General features: G+C 39.0%; 1 protein-coding gene across 1 annotated transcript in view; it reads right to left on the bottom strand.

Annotated features, from left to right (window-relative positions):
• The window catches only part of ABCA4 (ATP binding cassette subfamily A member 4), a 61488-nt gene extending 46175 nt beyond the window's left edge, over positions 1 to 15313 (bottom strand). Inside the window, exons 1-7 of the mRNA XM_063165686.1 lie at positions 15248 to 15313; positions 12744 to 12837; positions 12075 to 12216; positions 9912 to 10051; positions 7050 to 7177; positions 2742 to 2939; positions 122 to 211 (exon numbers count right to left, since the gene is read on the bottom strand). Of these exons, the coding sequence (XP_063021756.1) occupies positions 122 to 211; positions 2742 to 2939; positions 7050 to 7177; positions 9912 to 10051; positions 12075 to 12216; positions 12744 to 12837; positions 15248 to 15313 (858 nt within the window). The remainder of the gene's footprint in view (positions 1 to 121; positions 212 to 2741; positions 2940 to 7049; positions 7178 to 9911; positions 10052 to 12074; positions 12217 to 12743; positions 12838 to 15247) is intronic.
• Positions 15314 to 15786: the final 473 nt, after the last annotated feature.

Below are 15786 nucleotides of genomic sequence, written 5' to 3'. Positions count from 1 at the left end.
CCAACAGTTCTATTTTTTTTTTTTTCTGGTAAAGTGGGTAACTGGAACATAAAAACAACAAAGGAAAAAAAGACTATGAGCTATACAGAAAAGTGTTGTAATTTATTATTAGACCACTTACCTTTTGCACTGCTTGGGAGACATTAGACAGCACCCTCCCCCAAGCCTTCAGGTCAGCACCTGGTGAGTTTCTGTCCAACACAGAAGGAAGCTGTGAATACATAAAAAATAGGGACAACCTTCTACATGACAACAGTTAAAACAATGAGAAGAAAATCCAAATGGCATCTCTGTAGCTCAAATTCTTTGAGTTATTTGGAACAATATCTTATAAGCCTGTCTTATGGGGCCACAAATCCAGTACCCATGTGAAAGACACACAGAAATCTGTGCGGATGTTCTTTCTCATGTAAGGCTGAAACAAATACAGGCCACTTAAAATATATCTGGGGATTTGTTCTGCTCATCTAAGCCCACCATGACAAAAGGTGGAAAGATGGAGGAGGTCTGCAGTAACTGGGACATGGGACATTTGAGAAGCTGCTTCTCACAGAGGCTATTCTTCCAGTGAGATATACAGACTCCTGGTGACTTCCAAATTTAGCTAAGGTTTGACACAGAAGCCTGCATTTGCCACGGAGGTAAATAATTTGTAGAACTTTATACTTTGGAAACTCCTGGATTTTGAATAGTCTGGTCCTCAATGTTTGTCAAACCTGAGAGAAACCATTACTTTCCCAAGCTTCTTCAGAATGACCAAACTGCCTTTTCAGTAGAAGTTAACATTTTATTTATCAGTGACTTAAAAGAAACAGGTGACACCATGGTATTCTGTCACATACCACTTTGTTTGCATCACTGCATCCTTCTTTGTCAGCTGTCTAAAGAATCACATATGCACTTGGAGCTGGCACTCTTGAGGCTTTCTCAGGCATTTCTTCTGCTAGTACAACAAAATACAAAGCTGGACTTGTAGATAGCTAGACTGTGATATTAATGAGACAAGCCCCTAAAAAGCCTTCCCCAATACGCCTACACACCCTGCTGATTGCCTGCCATTCCCTTCAGTCAGTAGGTGGCTAAGAAAGCAGAAGACAGCTGCACTGTGTAGGTACCTGGCAGGGAGTCACAAAGGCAAGAGCTTGTATGGAAAGCTCATGTTAGCATGTTCTGATCTGTCACTTGACATTCAGGCAGGAAGAATACATGCAGGGCTTCAAAATACACTTCTCCTTGTCCCCTAAGGAGAACCAGTCTGTGCAAAGATTATACAGTGCTCTTGGAGCATCTGCCTGAACCTGGTCTTTTTGAAACTCTGAGGAACAGGGTTTGTAAACCTGTAAAAAATGCTGGGCAGTACATTGTGAATATTCACTTGAAGACCTCAAATACCTCAAAAATCTATTTTAGAAATACTGTAGTATTAATTCTCTGCTACTTCCAACAAGCATAAGATACATGAAAACATAAGACAATATATTTTTAGGAATGGAAAAGAGCGTCTCTCAGAAGCTGACCACAAATCCTTGTCAGGGTTGGTAAAATCACATGGGCACAATGACTGACTATTAATGCTACAATAATCAAACAGTGTTTTGCTGGTGTGTCAATTGCAGTTCCTGGTATATTCTGTTCCCAGTTCTGGGAAAATCACAGCTGAACAAAATCCATGTTAAATTAATCATAGTGCTACACTGCTGTGGCAGAAGAGTCTGACCAATACTTCCTATGCAACTTGAGGAGTTTTTCATATATCCTGCCTGCTCCTATAAAGCAAACTGACAATGTGATGGTTTCATGACATCACATTAAAGGTGAAAACCAGCAAATTAAATTCAGTGTTGAAAAATGCAAAGCATGATCATAGGGAAAACAAACATGAAAGATATATACACAGTGATGGACATTTAAGATTGATATCATGAGGAAAGAGACCTTGGAGCCTTTATTAATAGTTCTCTGAAAGCATCACTTCAGTATGCAGAATACAAATGAAATACTAGAAAACTATGCCATTTTATATTTTTTTAATGTAATTTGTAGTTTATTATATACTTTAATAATATTAATCCATGTTTATACATATTTATAGAGTGGCATAATATCGCCATACTAAACCAAGGCTGCAGAAGTGGCGAATTCATAGCAAAGTCACAGTAGAAACAGGAATACAAAGAAGGGCAAAGAAAATGAACAGGAGTAAGGAAAAGCTTCTATAGAAAGAGTGATGAAAGCCAGCACAACTTCCGAGTTTGGTTTGGCTTTTTCAAAATGGCTCACATGGCTACACCAGCTCAAGCTGCACTGTGATTTTGACTGCCATGTAAAATTCTGTCATGCTGGACAGAGCAAAGACAGAATGGGCTGCATCCAGTATTTCCAGAATCCTCGTGATTCCCTATAGGTTTGCCACACATTGTTTGGCTACACAGACTGGAAAGACCAGATAATATTTCAACACAAACTTTGAATTAAAAACTGCATTTGAATCTCTTAGTTCTGCTGTACTGTGAATTTCATCTGTTTCATTCCAAAATGTACTCAGAACTATCTGGTGTCCTGCTGGTGGTAGGTTAACAATCACACATCCATAACCTTACATTTGCAGGGGTAAATAAACTAAGACCACTCAGAAAATTGGTGATGTAGTACAAAATAAAAAATAAATCTTGAAGGGCAATGAAATTTAAGGGGAAAAAAAAAAGACAACATAAGGCAGAGTTAATTTTGTTAATACTTACCAGCCGGAATAGCTTAAAGAAATCAACATTTGCATACAAGGCATCTTCTACTCTTTGTAGACTGTCCTGGGACAGGGCACACATGGCCTTGTGTACAGAAGGGAGACCTCTTCGGCTGCTGAAGATAATAAAGCGGTCCAGGAGTGCCTCACTGCAAGCAATGTCCTTCAGAGTCAAGCTAGGGACACCATAGGCAAACTGCAAACAAAACCAGTGTTTTACTTATTATTATGAAACTTGCATACTGCTCAGGAACAATTAAAAATTTATCAAAAGCGGACAGTTTGATATCAGCCCCTGCTAATATTTTAATGAATGGCAGAGAGATGTGGTCAGCTGAAGCATCAACCCTTGAATCACCTTCACTTAAAGATATGCTAGATCATCTTGCCTTCAGACATATTTTTGTCTTCTCATTAGTGATTTTTCTTCCATTGCAAAAGTCCCTCTGAGTCATCTTCCCTTCCTCACTGTCATCTAAGCACACCTGAAGCCATGCCACCCATCCTTGTGGCTAAGGAGGAATAGCTGCAGCTTGCTTGAAATTATTTTCCCAGGACCAAATGATTGTACTACATCACTCTACCTTTTATATTCAGGTTAGTTATATTTTTGCTGTTACTTGCTCTAAGAAAAAAAACCAAAAACAATACCTCTCATTCTCAAGCTTGATTTCCCTCAGCATTCTATTTCAGTTATGACTATTTCACTACAGTGCTTCCCACAGCCATTTTTCACTGTCACTCTGCACAGGCACATAGCCAGGATTTTCAAAGCCATTTTACATTAAATCACACCCATTTACTGATTACCACTTCTAACATAAACATAGAACAGAAAAAGCCCAAATTTTTTCTCTTTAGTGTTCAACTAATGGGAACGCATTAGTTTCTAGTTAAACCAATGTACACGCAGAATAACTCTATAGAAATGAGTAGATTTACATGGGATTTACATTGCTGTTATGGAATCTTTGTAGTCTATGAATAAATTCTACTTACTTTATAATATAGAGTACCAGGAAATATAATAAAAAGTAGTCCTGGAAATTGCTTATAAGCTAATGTTCTCATCCTCTGTCCATCTCCTTTCAGAGTGCAAATTTAAGGCAAACACTGCTCAGAACACTGTGATGACTGTAAATGCATGCTGTGTTTGAGATGAACACAGACTTTCAAAACTAAGCAAAAACTATGCACTGACACAATACCATTAGACTAAATGAATTTAATAAGAAATTATTAAATTTCTTATTAGAAATTGTCAAAATCTACCCAGGAAAATAATTTTCTTTAGAAAAACAATCTGATGAGCATTCCAGTCTTCAAGACATATGGATTGAAAAAACACACCACAGCTATACCAGGTCGGACATAGATGTATATTTACTTCTTATCTAAGCAAATTAGGAAACTCATCATTATAAAAATTTTATATGTGAAAACCATTGTACTTTATCTGCCATGACTGCCCTGAGCTTCAGCTTATGGAGCAGCAGTTGACAAAAAAAGAAAGGCCTCTGAATTACACAGAGATTGTATTTTGGAATTATGATGCAAAACAGGGATGTGAATTTCTAGAAGTATCTGAGAGGCACTATCATCACTACAGCTGTACTGGTATAAAGGTGTTATTAACACAAGTTTGACAGTGCAGAGAAATGCAGAATGCAAAAGAAGGAATTCAACTGACAGATCCAGCCTGCCTTGCAAAAAACCTCCAAAACCACCCATCCCTGCCCTCCCTCAAATTGGAACATTTGAATTGGATTTAAGTTAGTTTATGTCAGTGAAATAATTAGCATATTTGCTGGGTCACTTAAGTCCTGAGGATGTGTGTGGTAAGAACATTATTTTTTAACCATACACGCCTCATTTTGTGTGGTCCTCATCAGGCAGGGTCAACAATGAAACTGGGCTGCACAGGGAGGCAGCCTGGGAACCTTGATTTGACTTGTGAAATGAGGAAACAGTGACATTAACATCACTAACAAGGATAAACACAGAAAAAAAAAAGGAGTTGTTATTTACAAACTGCAACTGCTTTTCAATAATGTTCATGAACAGATAGGATTAGAAAAACACCAAACCTCCACCCTTCCAATTTTTCCGGTAGGCTGTGCTGCTGCTAATCTTTCATGAACTTCTTATTGTTGTGCTTTAACATCAGTTTCTTATCTTTATCTTAGAATGACTCAAAAAAGCAGGCTCTCAGAGGGAAACTTCAATACTTTTTTTTTTTCTTAAATCAATGTGTCACTGTTTAGCCAAAGCTGGCAAGATGAAGTCCAAATTATTTTTTCAGCTAGTTGGCTGTTTGATCAGGTTTAGCTTTCAGCTCTGTGTGTCATTTCCTGACTCCCAGGCGGCTCAGACCTAGATCTCCAGCCAGCTGTTGGCAACAGTCAGGCTTTTGTAAACAAGTTGCTTTCAGGTTGATCAGCTCTGTGCCATCAGCAGCAGGGGGAAAGGGTGTACAGAAACAAGCAGGCTAAAAGAGGGCAGAGCAGCATGAAGAACTGGAGATGAACTATCACGGCTGAGAATTAAGACAATCATAGATCTAGGGTCCAGTCATGGCTCTGAAACTTCCACCTCAACCATGCAGAAGTCCAGCCCTAGCAGCTTGCTTATCAAGAAGGGCTATTGGAATGAAGCAAATAATCTCCCACAGAAAATGCCAGTGTTCAATTCCTACTGAAAATAATTCTCTTGCTGCGTCTTTCAAATTATGAGATTGGTTTTTCTGCATCATTTTCACCTGAAAGAAGTATTCAGAGCACTTTCTTTCCTCATAGCTGTAAATCAGCTCTGGTGAGATGATCTTGTATCCCTGCAATTACTGCTAACAAGGAAACTGCATAGAGGGCAGCAAAAGTGGTATTTAACACCACATCTCCTCTGGCTTCCTCTAACCAATACTCAATTTCTTTAATTTCCAGCATAAAGAGAACTACATCTCTTTGTACATCAGCACAGAAAATGCAGCAGAAAGACACCACATTCCAGCAGGTTTCAATAATTATTTTTTGGTGATGATGTTGAAAACTTCAGTCCTGCATACACTGGCAAGCAGAATTTTTAGCAGGAGATGAATGAATGCCACTGGGGAGCTAATAGAGTCTAACACAGCAGCACTCAGTTCTCCTGACACAGCAGATCTCTGGTGCAGAAGAGGTATGGGATTAATAGGAAAAGAGAAACCCAGCAAGATATCTGTATATAGTCTCCTTGTCACAAGCAGCAAGGAAGTAAATTTTCAACATCTCAGCTGACATGGAAGTGTGAAAAGGCATAGGATGTATCAATTTACACTGGCTTTGGTATGGTCTTGTGGTATTGCTTCATGATAAAGTGAGGACAGGGGAGGGCTTCCCCAGGTACCAGTCAAGAATTCAGCAAATAAGTAATTTGGCTACTGGTCACACCAACTGGAACCTATGATGCACAAAAGATACTGCATGAAAAGTCATGAATGCCCTCCTTCTTTCTGCCCACACACAGTTTTAGAATTTGCATTTTATGTGGCAGAGAAACAGAGGAATTGTGTCTTTCAGCCTCAATTATTCACTTGCTTCCACCCACACTAATGCAGCGTAGAAATTGTTCCAGAGTTCCGATTCAGCAACATTCATTCATTAATAGAGCATTCCTCAGAGAGCTCCCAGCCACCATGCAGGAGCATTTACAGCATGTACATGCAGAAGCAGAGACAGCCTGGACTTGGTCAAACATAGCTCCTTGCTTAGCTGCTTCAGGAGGGATTTGACCTGCACTTTTCACTCTGAATTTTCTGAGCAGATCTATTTTTCAATCAGAATCAAAGAAACTGGGTCTGTTTCTCTACTTTCACCTATTCATGTAAGACAATACCAAAAAGATACCATGCTGACATTAGGGCAGAGAAATTATAAATTAAGAACCTCCAATAGTTCTTCTCTCATCAGGACTATTATCTCAAAAGGATGCACAGCTTCCTTATGTTTTTGAGTCAAGTCTTCAGTCATGGGGATGGATGCAGTACTCGCCAGTACTGTTTCTTAATGCTCATTATTTGGGTGCAACAACAGAATTTTGCTGTTTATTTAATGATTTTTTAATATTTAATGTATACTCAAAATGTTATTTAAAGACAAACCAAACATCTCTTCCTCTAGATTCACAAAAAACAAATGGAGAAATTGAACAAACGACCCATAAGGCATCAGTTATTCTGGGCCCAAGGCCTTCACTGAGGCTACTTTGCACATAGAGCCAGGAGATTGGTTCCTCACAGATAACCACCTGGTAGCTGTTAAACCCTACCCACCTGTTCAGGGCGCACTTGAGCATTAATAAGCTGGTAAACAACAAAATCTGGGAGGCCAACATTTTCTAGCAAGAAGGAAGTGAGGGTCTCCCCATCTTTCAAAATGTCAAGAATTCGTATTCCTCTTCCTGGATGAAAAAAGAATGCACAGATCAGTGAGATACCAAACAAAGGAAGTTAAAGAACAGCTCATATCCTGGCTTAAACCTGCAAAAAGAATGTGCTTTGGCTCTTATACCTAGTCGTGACTAACTGGGGCTAAAATTATTTTTGCAATTCAAAATCAATTTAATCCTTTGTTGGGAAATGATAATCAGAAAATGCTGAGTGTTCTGGCTCTGCATATCTGATCTCTCAAAGATGTTTCAGACTAGGGCTACAGTAATGGACACATTGAAAGCAGCCCTGACTGCATCTGAAACTGTCTGATTTTTTCTGATGTAATGCTTTATTTTAAAGGTTCAGATTCAAGTATGCTACAGTTCTTAGTGTCCTTTCTTCTGAGCCTTGTGTAAATAACTTCAGTCAACCCTTTACATTTACACTAATTCTCAGTGTTGTCCATCAATTTTAGTTACTTAACCTTATTCTCTAGAATTGCAAATGTGACCCTTGAAAATCTTCCATGAGAAATAACTCAACTTCTTTGGAGAAGCATAAAGTGTAGCTTATGCTTCATAATAAATTAGATTAACAACTATATTAAACTAGATTAACAACTACTCTTCAGGCAAACCGGTGAGACTACCCACTGTTAAATTAGACACATGTAAGATGTTACATCAGTTACATGTAAGAGGCCACCAATTTCCCTGCTACTGTCTGGAACAATACTCAAAGTACTGCTGTTCCTAAAGTCAAACAGTTCCAATCTTTCAAAACTTGTCTCTTACAAATCTTATCAGTGAGAACTCTGCCTCAGCATGGTGCAAGAGAAAAGCTTGGAAACCTAATGTTGCTCATGTTCATCAAATATTTATTATAACTTTACTAAATTATACCTTTATTAAAGGTAACTCACACAGCATCCACAGACTTTGGTAAAGAATGCTTGAATAGCTCTAATTCTTCTTCTCTTTAGAACAGGCAATGGAAACTGACAGGAGCAGTGTGTATCCTACTGACATAGGGAATGTAACTTTCAACATTTCTAATAAACATGCACTCCATTCTGTGAGCTGAGTCTTATCAGAGTTTGCCAACTAACTTCCACAATTCCATCTGCACTAAGCATATTCTGGCCTGAGGCTACAGGGTCTGAGAACTTCTTCAATTGTTTCTCCACATATTTATTCAAGCAGTAAACACTGAAAACAATAGCAGGGGTCTGTCCCTCATATTCTTACTGATGCCTTTCCTGGCATCCAGGCAGTGTGGAGGAAAAAGCATGCCACAAAAAAACATCTCATCAAAAGTGTGAGAGCAAAGGGAGACCAGGACAAGGAAGGAGGACTCAAGGGGCAGGTCTGATTTCAGCAATCAGAAGAAGGGGCAATCACAACTCTGGCATTTGCAAATTTTTCCTTGCTCAACATTGCAGCTATTCAATTAAGATTGTTACTTAAAAGCAATAGTAGTAAGCTGTAAACACAGACAGCTTAAATAGCCAGTCTTTCAGTAACTTTTGCTGTATGAAGATGGCAATTCCTATTTTATTTAGTTAAGCTTCAGAACTGACTTTTTAGTGTTTTATATAAAAGGAAATTCCAAATTTCTACTTTTTTTTAAGTAAAACACATCCAAAACCTCCACAGACTCTGAAGGAGCGTTAACATTTCATGTCACAGGATTTGTGGGAATGTACTCTATATTTCATGAGTAAAGTTGATATGGGATGCAAAGGCAACTTCCTAAACCATGGGGTGTGGCCCCTTAGCAATACACAGCAAACCTATGGCATGACATGCTTTTCCTCCCCTCTAAATAGTCATGTTTGATTTCTATGGCTGGGTACAAACAACAGCTCAGATTATACTCGAGTTCTTGTTTACATTCTGGGGCATTTGGTTGTCTCACTGTTATTTACAAGGAGATAATCCCTTTTTTACTTCTAGTTATAAACCTCTGATAGGATAGTGGACCATGTGCATCAGACGGTTTATACACATCCTGTTAAAAATATATGGAGAGTGACTAATTTTAATAAGAATGCTATTCCTGTGACAAAGGATTTGAGAATGGGACAGATCAATTCACAAAGCCAGACCATTTTTAAACCTTTAGTTTTAGGAGTACCCTTTTCAAATTCTATACTTCAAGTCCAAAAATTTTACAATTATACCTTTCCCTATTTTCCCCAGGACTGTGTTTTGAGTTTGGCAAGTTGCTTTGAATAAAAATTAATGCAATGATTTATGCAATTCTGTTTATAAGTGTTCTATGCTTTCTAAATAGATCATGAAGAGTGTCCTTCTTCACTGTTTCAAACCTGTTTTAGCTAAGACTGTAACCAAGCACCTCTAAGCACTTCTCTGGGTTATGCTCCTGGCATATATTCATTGTTCCTAATTTTTCATTCCTTTGCATCTTCCTGTCAACTTTCTCACTGCTTTTGCTTTTCCTTTAATGATAATTAATGACATTTCTTAAGCCATGTTTTACTTTGTGTGGTGAGATATCCATGCTTTTCAAGTTTTTGTCTACTGTTATTTAAGATGGCTGTAGTAGGAGATGACTGCCTCTTCTCCTTTTCCTTAAACGACAAGTGTTTGTCATGGAACAGATTTTAACTTACCCTAACAGTAAGCAGAGCAGCAGCTACATGTGAAATATATTATAATGCTGCCAGACTTCAAAGTAACTACTATCCAACTCTCAGAAGGAAAAATTAAATAGTCTAAAGGATATAGACACAACAATTACCTGCAATTCTTTCAGGATTAGTTCTCATTGTTTCCATAAACTGAGTCATAATGATCAGCTCTTCCCAGATTCTTCCAAGGTCATGGATTTCAGGGGTTTCCAGTAAAAGCTCCTGAGCATCTTTATATACCCTTGCAAGGCTGAAAAGAGAAATAATGAAGAAGCAGTAATTTAAGAGTGATGACTCTTGAGAACCTTTCAAGTAAAAAAAACCCAAAACGAGAAGAGAAGAGAAGAGAAGAGAAGAGAAGAGAAGAGAAGAGAAGAGAAGAGAAGAGAAGAGAAGAGAAGAGAAGAGAAGAGAAGAGAAGAGAAGAGAAGAGAAGAGAAGAGAAGAGAAGAGAAGAGAAGAGAAGAGAAGAGAAGAGAAGAGAAGAGAAGAGAAGAGAAGAGAAGAGAAGAGAAGAGGAAATGTTGACTGTCTGTATTAGGGATGAGGAAAAAAAATAAGTTGTCTTGTCCTCAGTTTCAGATAGTTTGGGGTTCAGTTAGATTTGAAATTCCACAGAAGTTTTAAGAGGGCTACTGGCATTGCAGAAGATTGGCCATTAATATCTTTTTTTTTGTTAGCCATGCTGGTCTGTCTGGGGACACAGGACCTTCCCCAGACAACTTGTATCTCACAGTTATAGTGCAAATCTGCCCTGGCTCTAGCCCAGGCCCACCTCCAGCAGTTGAATGGGGCACTCTGAGTATATGCCCAGCCTAGCAAATGACATGGAGTCATTCACAAACAGAAACATCCTTCACCTCACACATCAGTCTCCTCCAATTTGTGTGGCCCCTTCATAATATTTCTTCTAGGAGGAGCAGGAAAACACAAGTAACAAATAGTCTCAGGCAGCTGTTCAACTACTGGTTCTGGGTTAGAACATGCAGATCAAGCAAGGATGCAACCAGACCCTCTGTTTATGAGCAAGCATAAGAAATTCTAACTATCAGGCAAGGCCATTACACTTCTTTAACAGTATTGTGTTTTTCCATGCATGCAATAGTGTATCTCACTCCCCATGACTCATTTTAGCTTACAGGAAACAACAAACAGGAAGGACCAAATTATTTCAGAGAACACAATGAATTTACTTCTGCTGTAGTGCACTGGATTCATTGGGACTGACAAAGCGACAGTTTACTCTGTTACAAGCAACCTAGAAGAGCTAGAATGTACAGAGACCAGAACCCTCTAGCTTCACTGTGTGTTTGACTGTACCCCACCAAAAATGTTCAGCTGACTATTTTTAATCCTGTTCACCAGGAACAAAAGGTCAAATGGTAAGTTAAGTCCACATTACAGACTTTCACATGACAGGGGCTTCAGTGGCCTTCACATTATTAGCTCATGAATTTTAATCATTGGATGCTCTAAAGTGGACTCTGCAACAGGGAGATTTGAAGCATTTTTATATTTAGGCTGACAGGGCTTTTTTCACTCCAAGGGTCCTTGTCTGCTATACTTTCTTTTGTGACTCAGCTGTAATGAACAATGCAATAAAACACTCCAACAGCCCTTTTTCAGTAATAGTCTGGAAATCTCCCATCCTCCTATTTTTCAAACAAACTTAGTATCTGAAGGTTATGTGCTGATTAAAGTCTCACAAGTATATAGTCAAAACAGGTGTTACATAAGAAGTGGCAGTGCAGGTTTCTATTTGCTGCTACTTCAGCAGAACTCTCATTCAGAGGGGACAACTCTAGTGATGAGAAAAAAAAGGCTTAGGTATTCCATGCTCTTATCAAAATGGTTTGTCCCCAGACATTCAGTAAGTAAATTCTTATGAATTTTATTAAGTGAACATGTGTTCCCTAGAGACATGCACTGAAATCTCTCTCTAAAAGGCCTAAATCTACCATTGTGAGCTGTTTCAACTTTGTTGACTATTTGCAGCATGAAACCAAAGTGCTAGAACTGAAAATTTTTGTCTTCCAATGTTTGCACACTGGTATATTATTATCTCCCCTATTCAGTCACCCCACAGAACAATTCTTCAAAATATTTCTTGGTGCAGTGAGAGACCTTTCTAAGCAAGGTGAGGATACTCCAGCCTTTCTCCCTGCATCATTCATGCTCATGACTGCCCAACAGGTGCCCAGAGCAAGCCATGAGCAGTTCCCTAGCAGGCCTGTACCGCTGCAACCCAGCCTCACACACACAGCTCTGCTTACATGGAATTTTTGTAGTTGGACACTACACCTGGAGCCTCTCCATGGGTTGGGCTGCGGAAACAGGGATTGTTCATGTTGCAGAAGATGCCATGTAACCATGGCAGTGTTCCTGCTGATGGCATTGCCTTGTTTGGGAAGTGACCTAGAGTACCAAAAAACAAAATAGAAATTGTTAGGTGTCTTTTCCAATGCAGCCTTTGTGAATATAAATAGCACGATGAGTTGGCTCTCTACAGAAGGAATGTGATAGGAATCACATAGGTTTATCCTTAACTGAGAAAAATGAAGCCACCAATATAAGCAATATGGCTATTTTCAACAGAAACTGAGTAATGTGATTCTGAGTAACGTGAATGACTTTTTAAACAGGTAGTGAGGTAGTACTTTCTCAGTAACAGGATTATGGAAATCCAAAACTAGATAGCACCTTGAAACCCCACATAAGTCTGACCAGAAAGCATCTCACAGGAAAACTTGACATTTTTTCTATGTCTTCACTGCTAGGTCTTACACTACATGGCTACAAATAACTAAGCTATTTGAAGTGAAGTCTGTTCTTTCACCACTGGATAGTAACTCTCCACAAACAGATCCCAATACCTCTGTCTACGAACACCTGGCCATTACTTATAACAAGTCAGATCATGATAACATCTGAAACATTCTTACATTCATGCTGGCGATACAGTGGATTTGCTTTCCTCAGCCAGACAAGTGCAAGAAACAATGACAGAGGCCATAAAAGCTCCACTAGAAAACGAAGCTGGAAAAAAAGGAAAAAAGTAAATTAAAAATAAATTTTACAAGTAGACCACTGTAGAGTCACTAGATGGCTAAAGGCATGAGACCTCCTCTCACAGCAGAAAAGCCCAGTGCAGCACGTGCCCATGGCTATCCATTACCTATTACACCATTTGAGAAGGAAACCCAAAAGAGGATTTCAACAGAATGCCATGAAGCATCACTATGAATTCAGTGCTCAGTGGCTTCTCTACCTCTTCTAAAGAAACACCTAAACATCCTGACTGAGGTGAAAAGAGGCAGGAGGTAGTGCATGACTCTACAACAAGGATTAGATATAAGTGACAGATGGATTATTTTAATCCACACTTTGACACTGCTGGGCTCATTAGCAGGCTGTCAGCACACTCTGCTTACCCAAAAGTAAATGACTGCAGCATAAGCTTTACATACTTTGACCTTTACTTTCGCTTCTTTTTGTCATTATTCGTTTCAATGCTATTAATTTCCTAATACCTGTAGAAATGCATGTATTAAGATCAAACACCTTATTCAATAACACAGAAGACCCCATCAAAAGCCACTTTATTGCCCAGACCTTTCAATACACTTAGAACAGTCACCAGCTCCTGTGTCATGCCAGAAAATCAAGGGCACTGCTTTACCACAGAGCAACATCCTGCTTGGTTTTGAGTCTGTTTCCTCCACTCCTGTGTTTCAGTTTGTTTTACTGCCTCTGTGTGTTTTGGCAGAGGTTTGAAACTACAATCCTTTGATCCTGTAACACAGGCCTTGGGCTCTGAGGAACAGCAATGGGATTTTTGTGTCCAGACATATGGCACTTTTTTGCTCCTCCCTGTAACTGCCAGGACAAAATATCTTCAGAACCAGGGTTGTAGTACAGAAAAACCCTCCTTGTTTCTTTACCTTTGCTCCCTCCTCCCCAACCAGGTACCAAATACGTGATAATAATGCACATAGCAGCAGAGCCAAAGACAAGATGGGTCACATGTGAATGTTGTTTTGGGCAAAAGGCACTCCACAGCATCATTAAGAACAGGTTTTTTGGAGCTGCCCTGTTTATCCACTCTAATTTTGTCTAACAGCTTTAGTTAAGCACAACATATTCTCACAGCAAAAGGGTAGAAAGGTTTACACCACGCAACAATTTTCTATTTCACAGTTTTCCTCTTAACAGTTTCCTTTCTAAAACAGAACAATAACAAAAAACCCATCCACCACCACCTAGGAAGTTATGCATGCCTGATCTTTTTAAAAGCAGACAAAATCTTACCAGCAGCAAAGGGCAAATGACACATTTATTAGAGAGGGAAACCTGACAGCTGTTGTGCACAGCTCTGAATACCCTTCCCAGCAGGGTCCACAAGGTCTGATCAATATCCATTGCCAACCATTTGGGACAAGCACTAAACACTCAAATGCAGAGGGGCAAGAACTGGTAAGACTCCTTGGTCCACCTTTGCTGCAGAGTAACTCTGTGTTAATGCTCAGATGTTGATTCTTTCTTCACCCCCAGGAAATACAAAATCCTCAGACTTGAATTTGGTAGCTCCTTTCTGTCTGAATCAACTAGTTTGGAAAAGATTGAAGTCTGAAACTCAAGGGAAGCTTGCTTTCAACTTGGTACACAATGTGTTGTGTGGTAAGGATGGACCAGTGCTGTCAGACCTCTGACTTTTTCCTGTGGACCTTATCCAGAGGACAAAAAGGTGTCTCAGAATTCACTAGAAGTACCAGAAAGCAGCCCATAATCCTGCAGAACCACATGATAAATAGCCAGAAATCCCAGCAACATGCACAGAGAAATGTAATATCCAGACAGAGCTGTAATGGAGCAAGCACAGTTATAAGACCACATAAATGTGAGAAGCTTTAATTGGCTATGGATCAACTGTAGACTCTGCAATGAAGTCTTGCTGTAAGACAAAATATCATAAGATCTAAGAGGATTTGAAAGCACTTAAAATATTTCTGGCTTTTGCCTTACTTATGTCATTCAGCCATACTAAAAAAGACACAATCTGTGTGAACTGTAAGGTCCTAACTAGAATCACATCTAAGAGCAGCTAAGTGTGAAGAGCAAATCTAAAATTAGGAAGCAAACCCTCCTGAGCTGAATGATGATCATTATGTTTTCTAACAACAGATCTTTTTATGTGAAAACACATAAATATTACTAACCACAGCTCTTCTGGTACACAATGTTATTTGTCAAAGAAAATCCCAACATGGCTATTCTATGTTTGGTCTGTAAAGAGCAGCTTTGTAAACTGCACCAGACAAGATGCCAGACAACAGGCCCCTACAAAGATCACATGTGAATCTTTGAGGAACTTGAGAGTTTTGCATGCTGATAAATATACCAGTGGAGTGCATGGTTCAAACCTGAAACCCAAAGACTAATACTTTACCTTTTGTCTTTTCCGAAGGATCCAGTTCTTCCAGAGGAGAAGTCTGACTTGCCTGAAGAAGTTCATTCTTCTGCATCAATACTTCTGGTTAACCTGTGGCAAAGGATGCATTGCCATTTCTTAGCTGACATCAGAAACAGACCTTAGAGCAAAATAACAGCTTTCTCTTCTTATTTTAAGATGATGTTATCACAGAGATCAGTTCCTTTCATTGTCTGTACCATTTAATTTTGCACTTTTCATACACTATCATGCATGAAAAATCGTGAGTTTCCTTTGTTTGGAGGCTACTTCCTGTGACACATTTATCAGCACTGAAAAGCAGTAGAGAGGAAGAACATCTCTTTAGAATAAAAAAAGTCATGAACATTGAATCTGGCTATTAACTTGGACTTGCGTGTAATGAAGGCAGTTAATTGTTGCATCATTTATCACAACAAATATTTTTTGCTACTTTAAGTAGAGAAAAACACTATAATAAAACAGCACAGTAGAACCATAATAAAGAATAGTACCTAGTAATAATGTGTGGAGAACTC

The sequence above is a fragment of the Melospiza melodia genome, chromosome 11, assembly GCF_035770615.1.
Source record: "Melospiza melodia melodia isolate bMelMel2 chromosome 11, bMelMel2.pri, whole genome shotgun sequence".
Taxonomy (NCBI): Eukaryota; Metazoa; Chordata; class Aves; order Passeriformes; family Passerellidae; genus Melospiza; species Melospiza melodia.
This window is presented reverse-complemented; position numbering and strand designations above follow the sequence as displayed.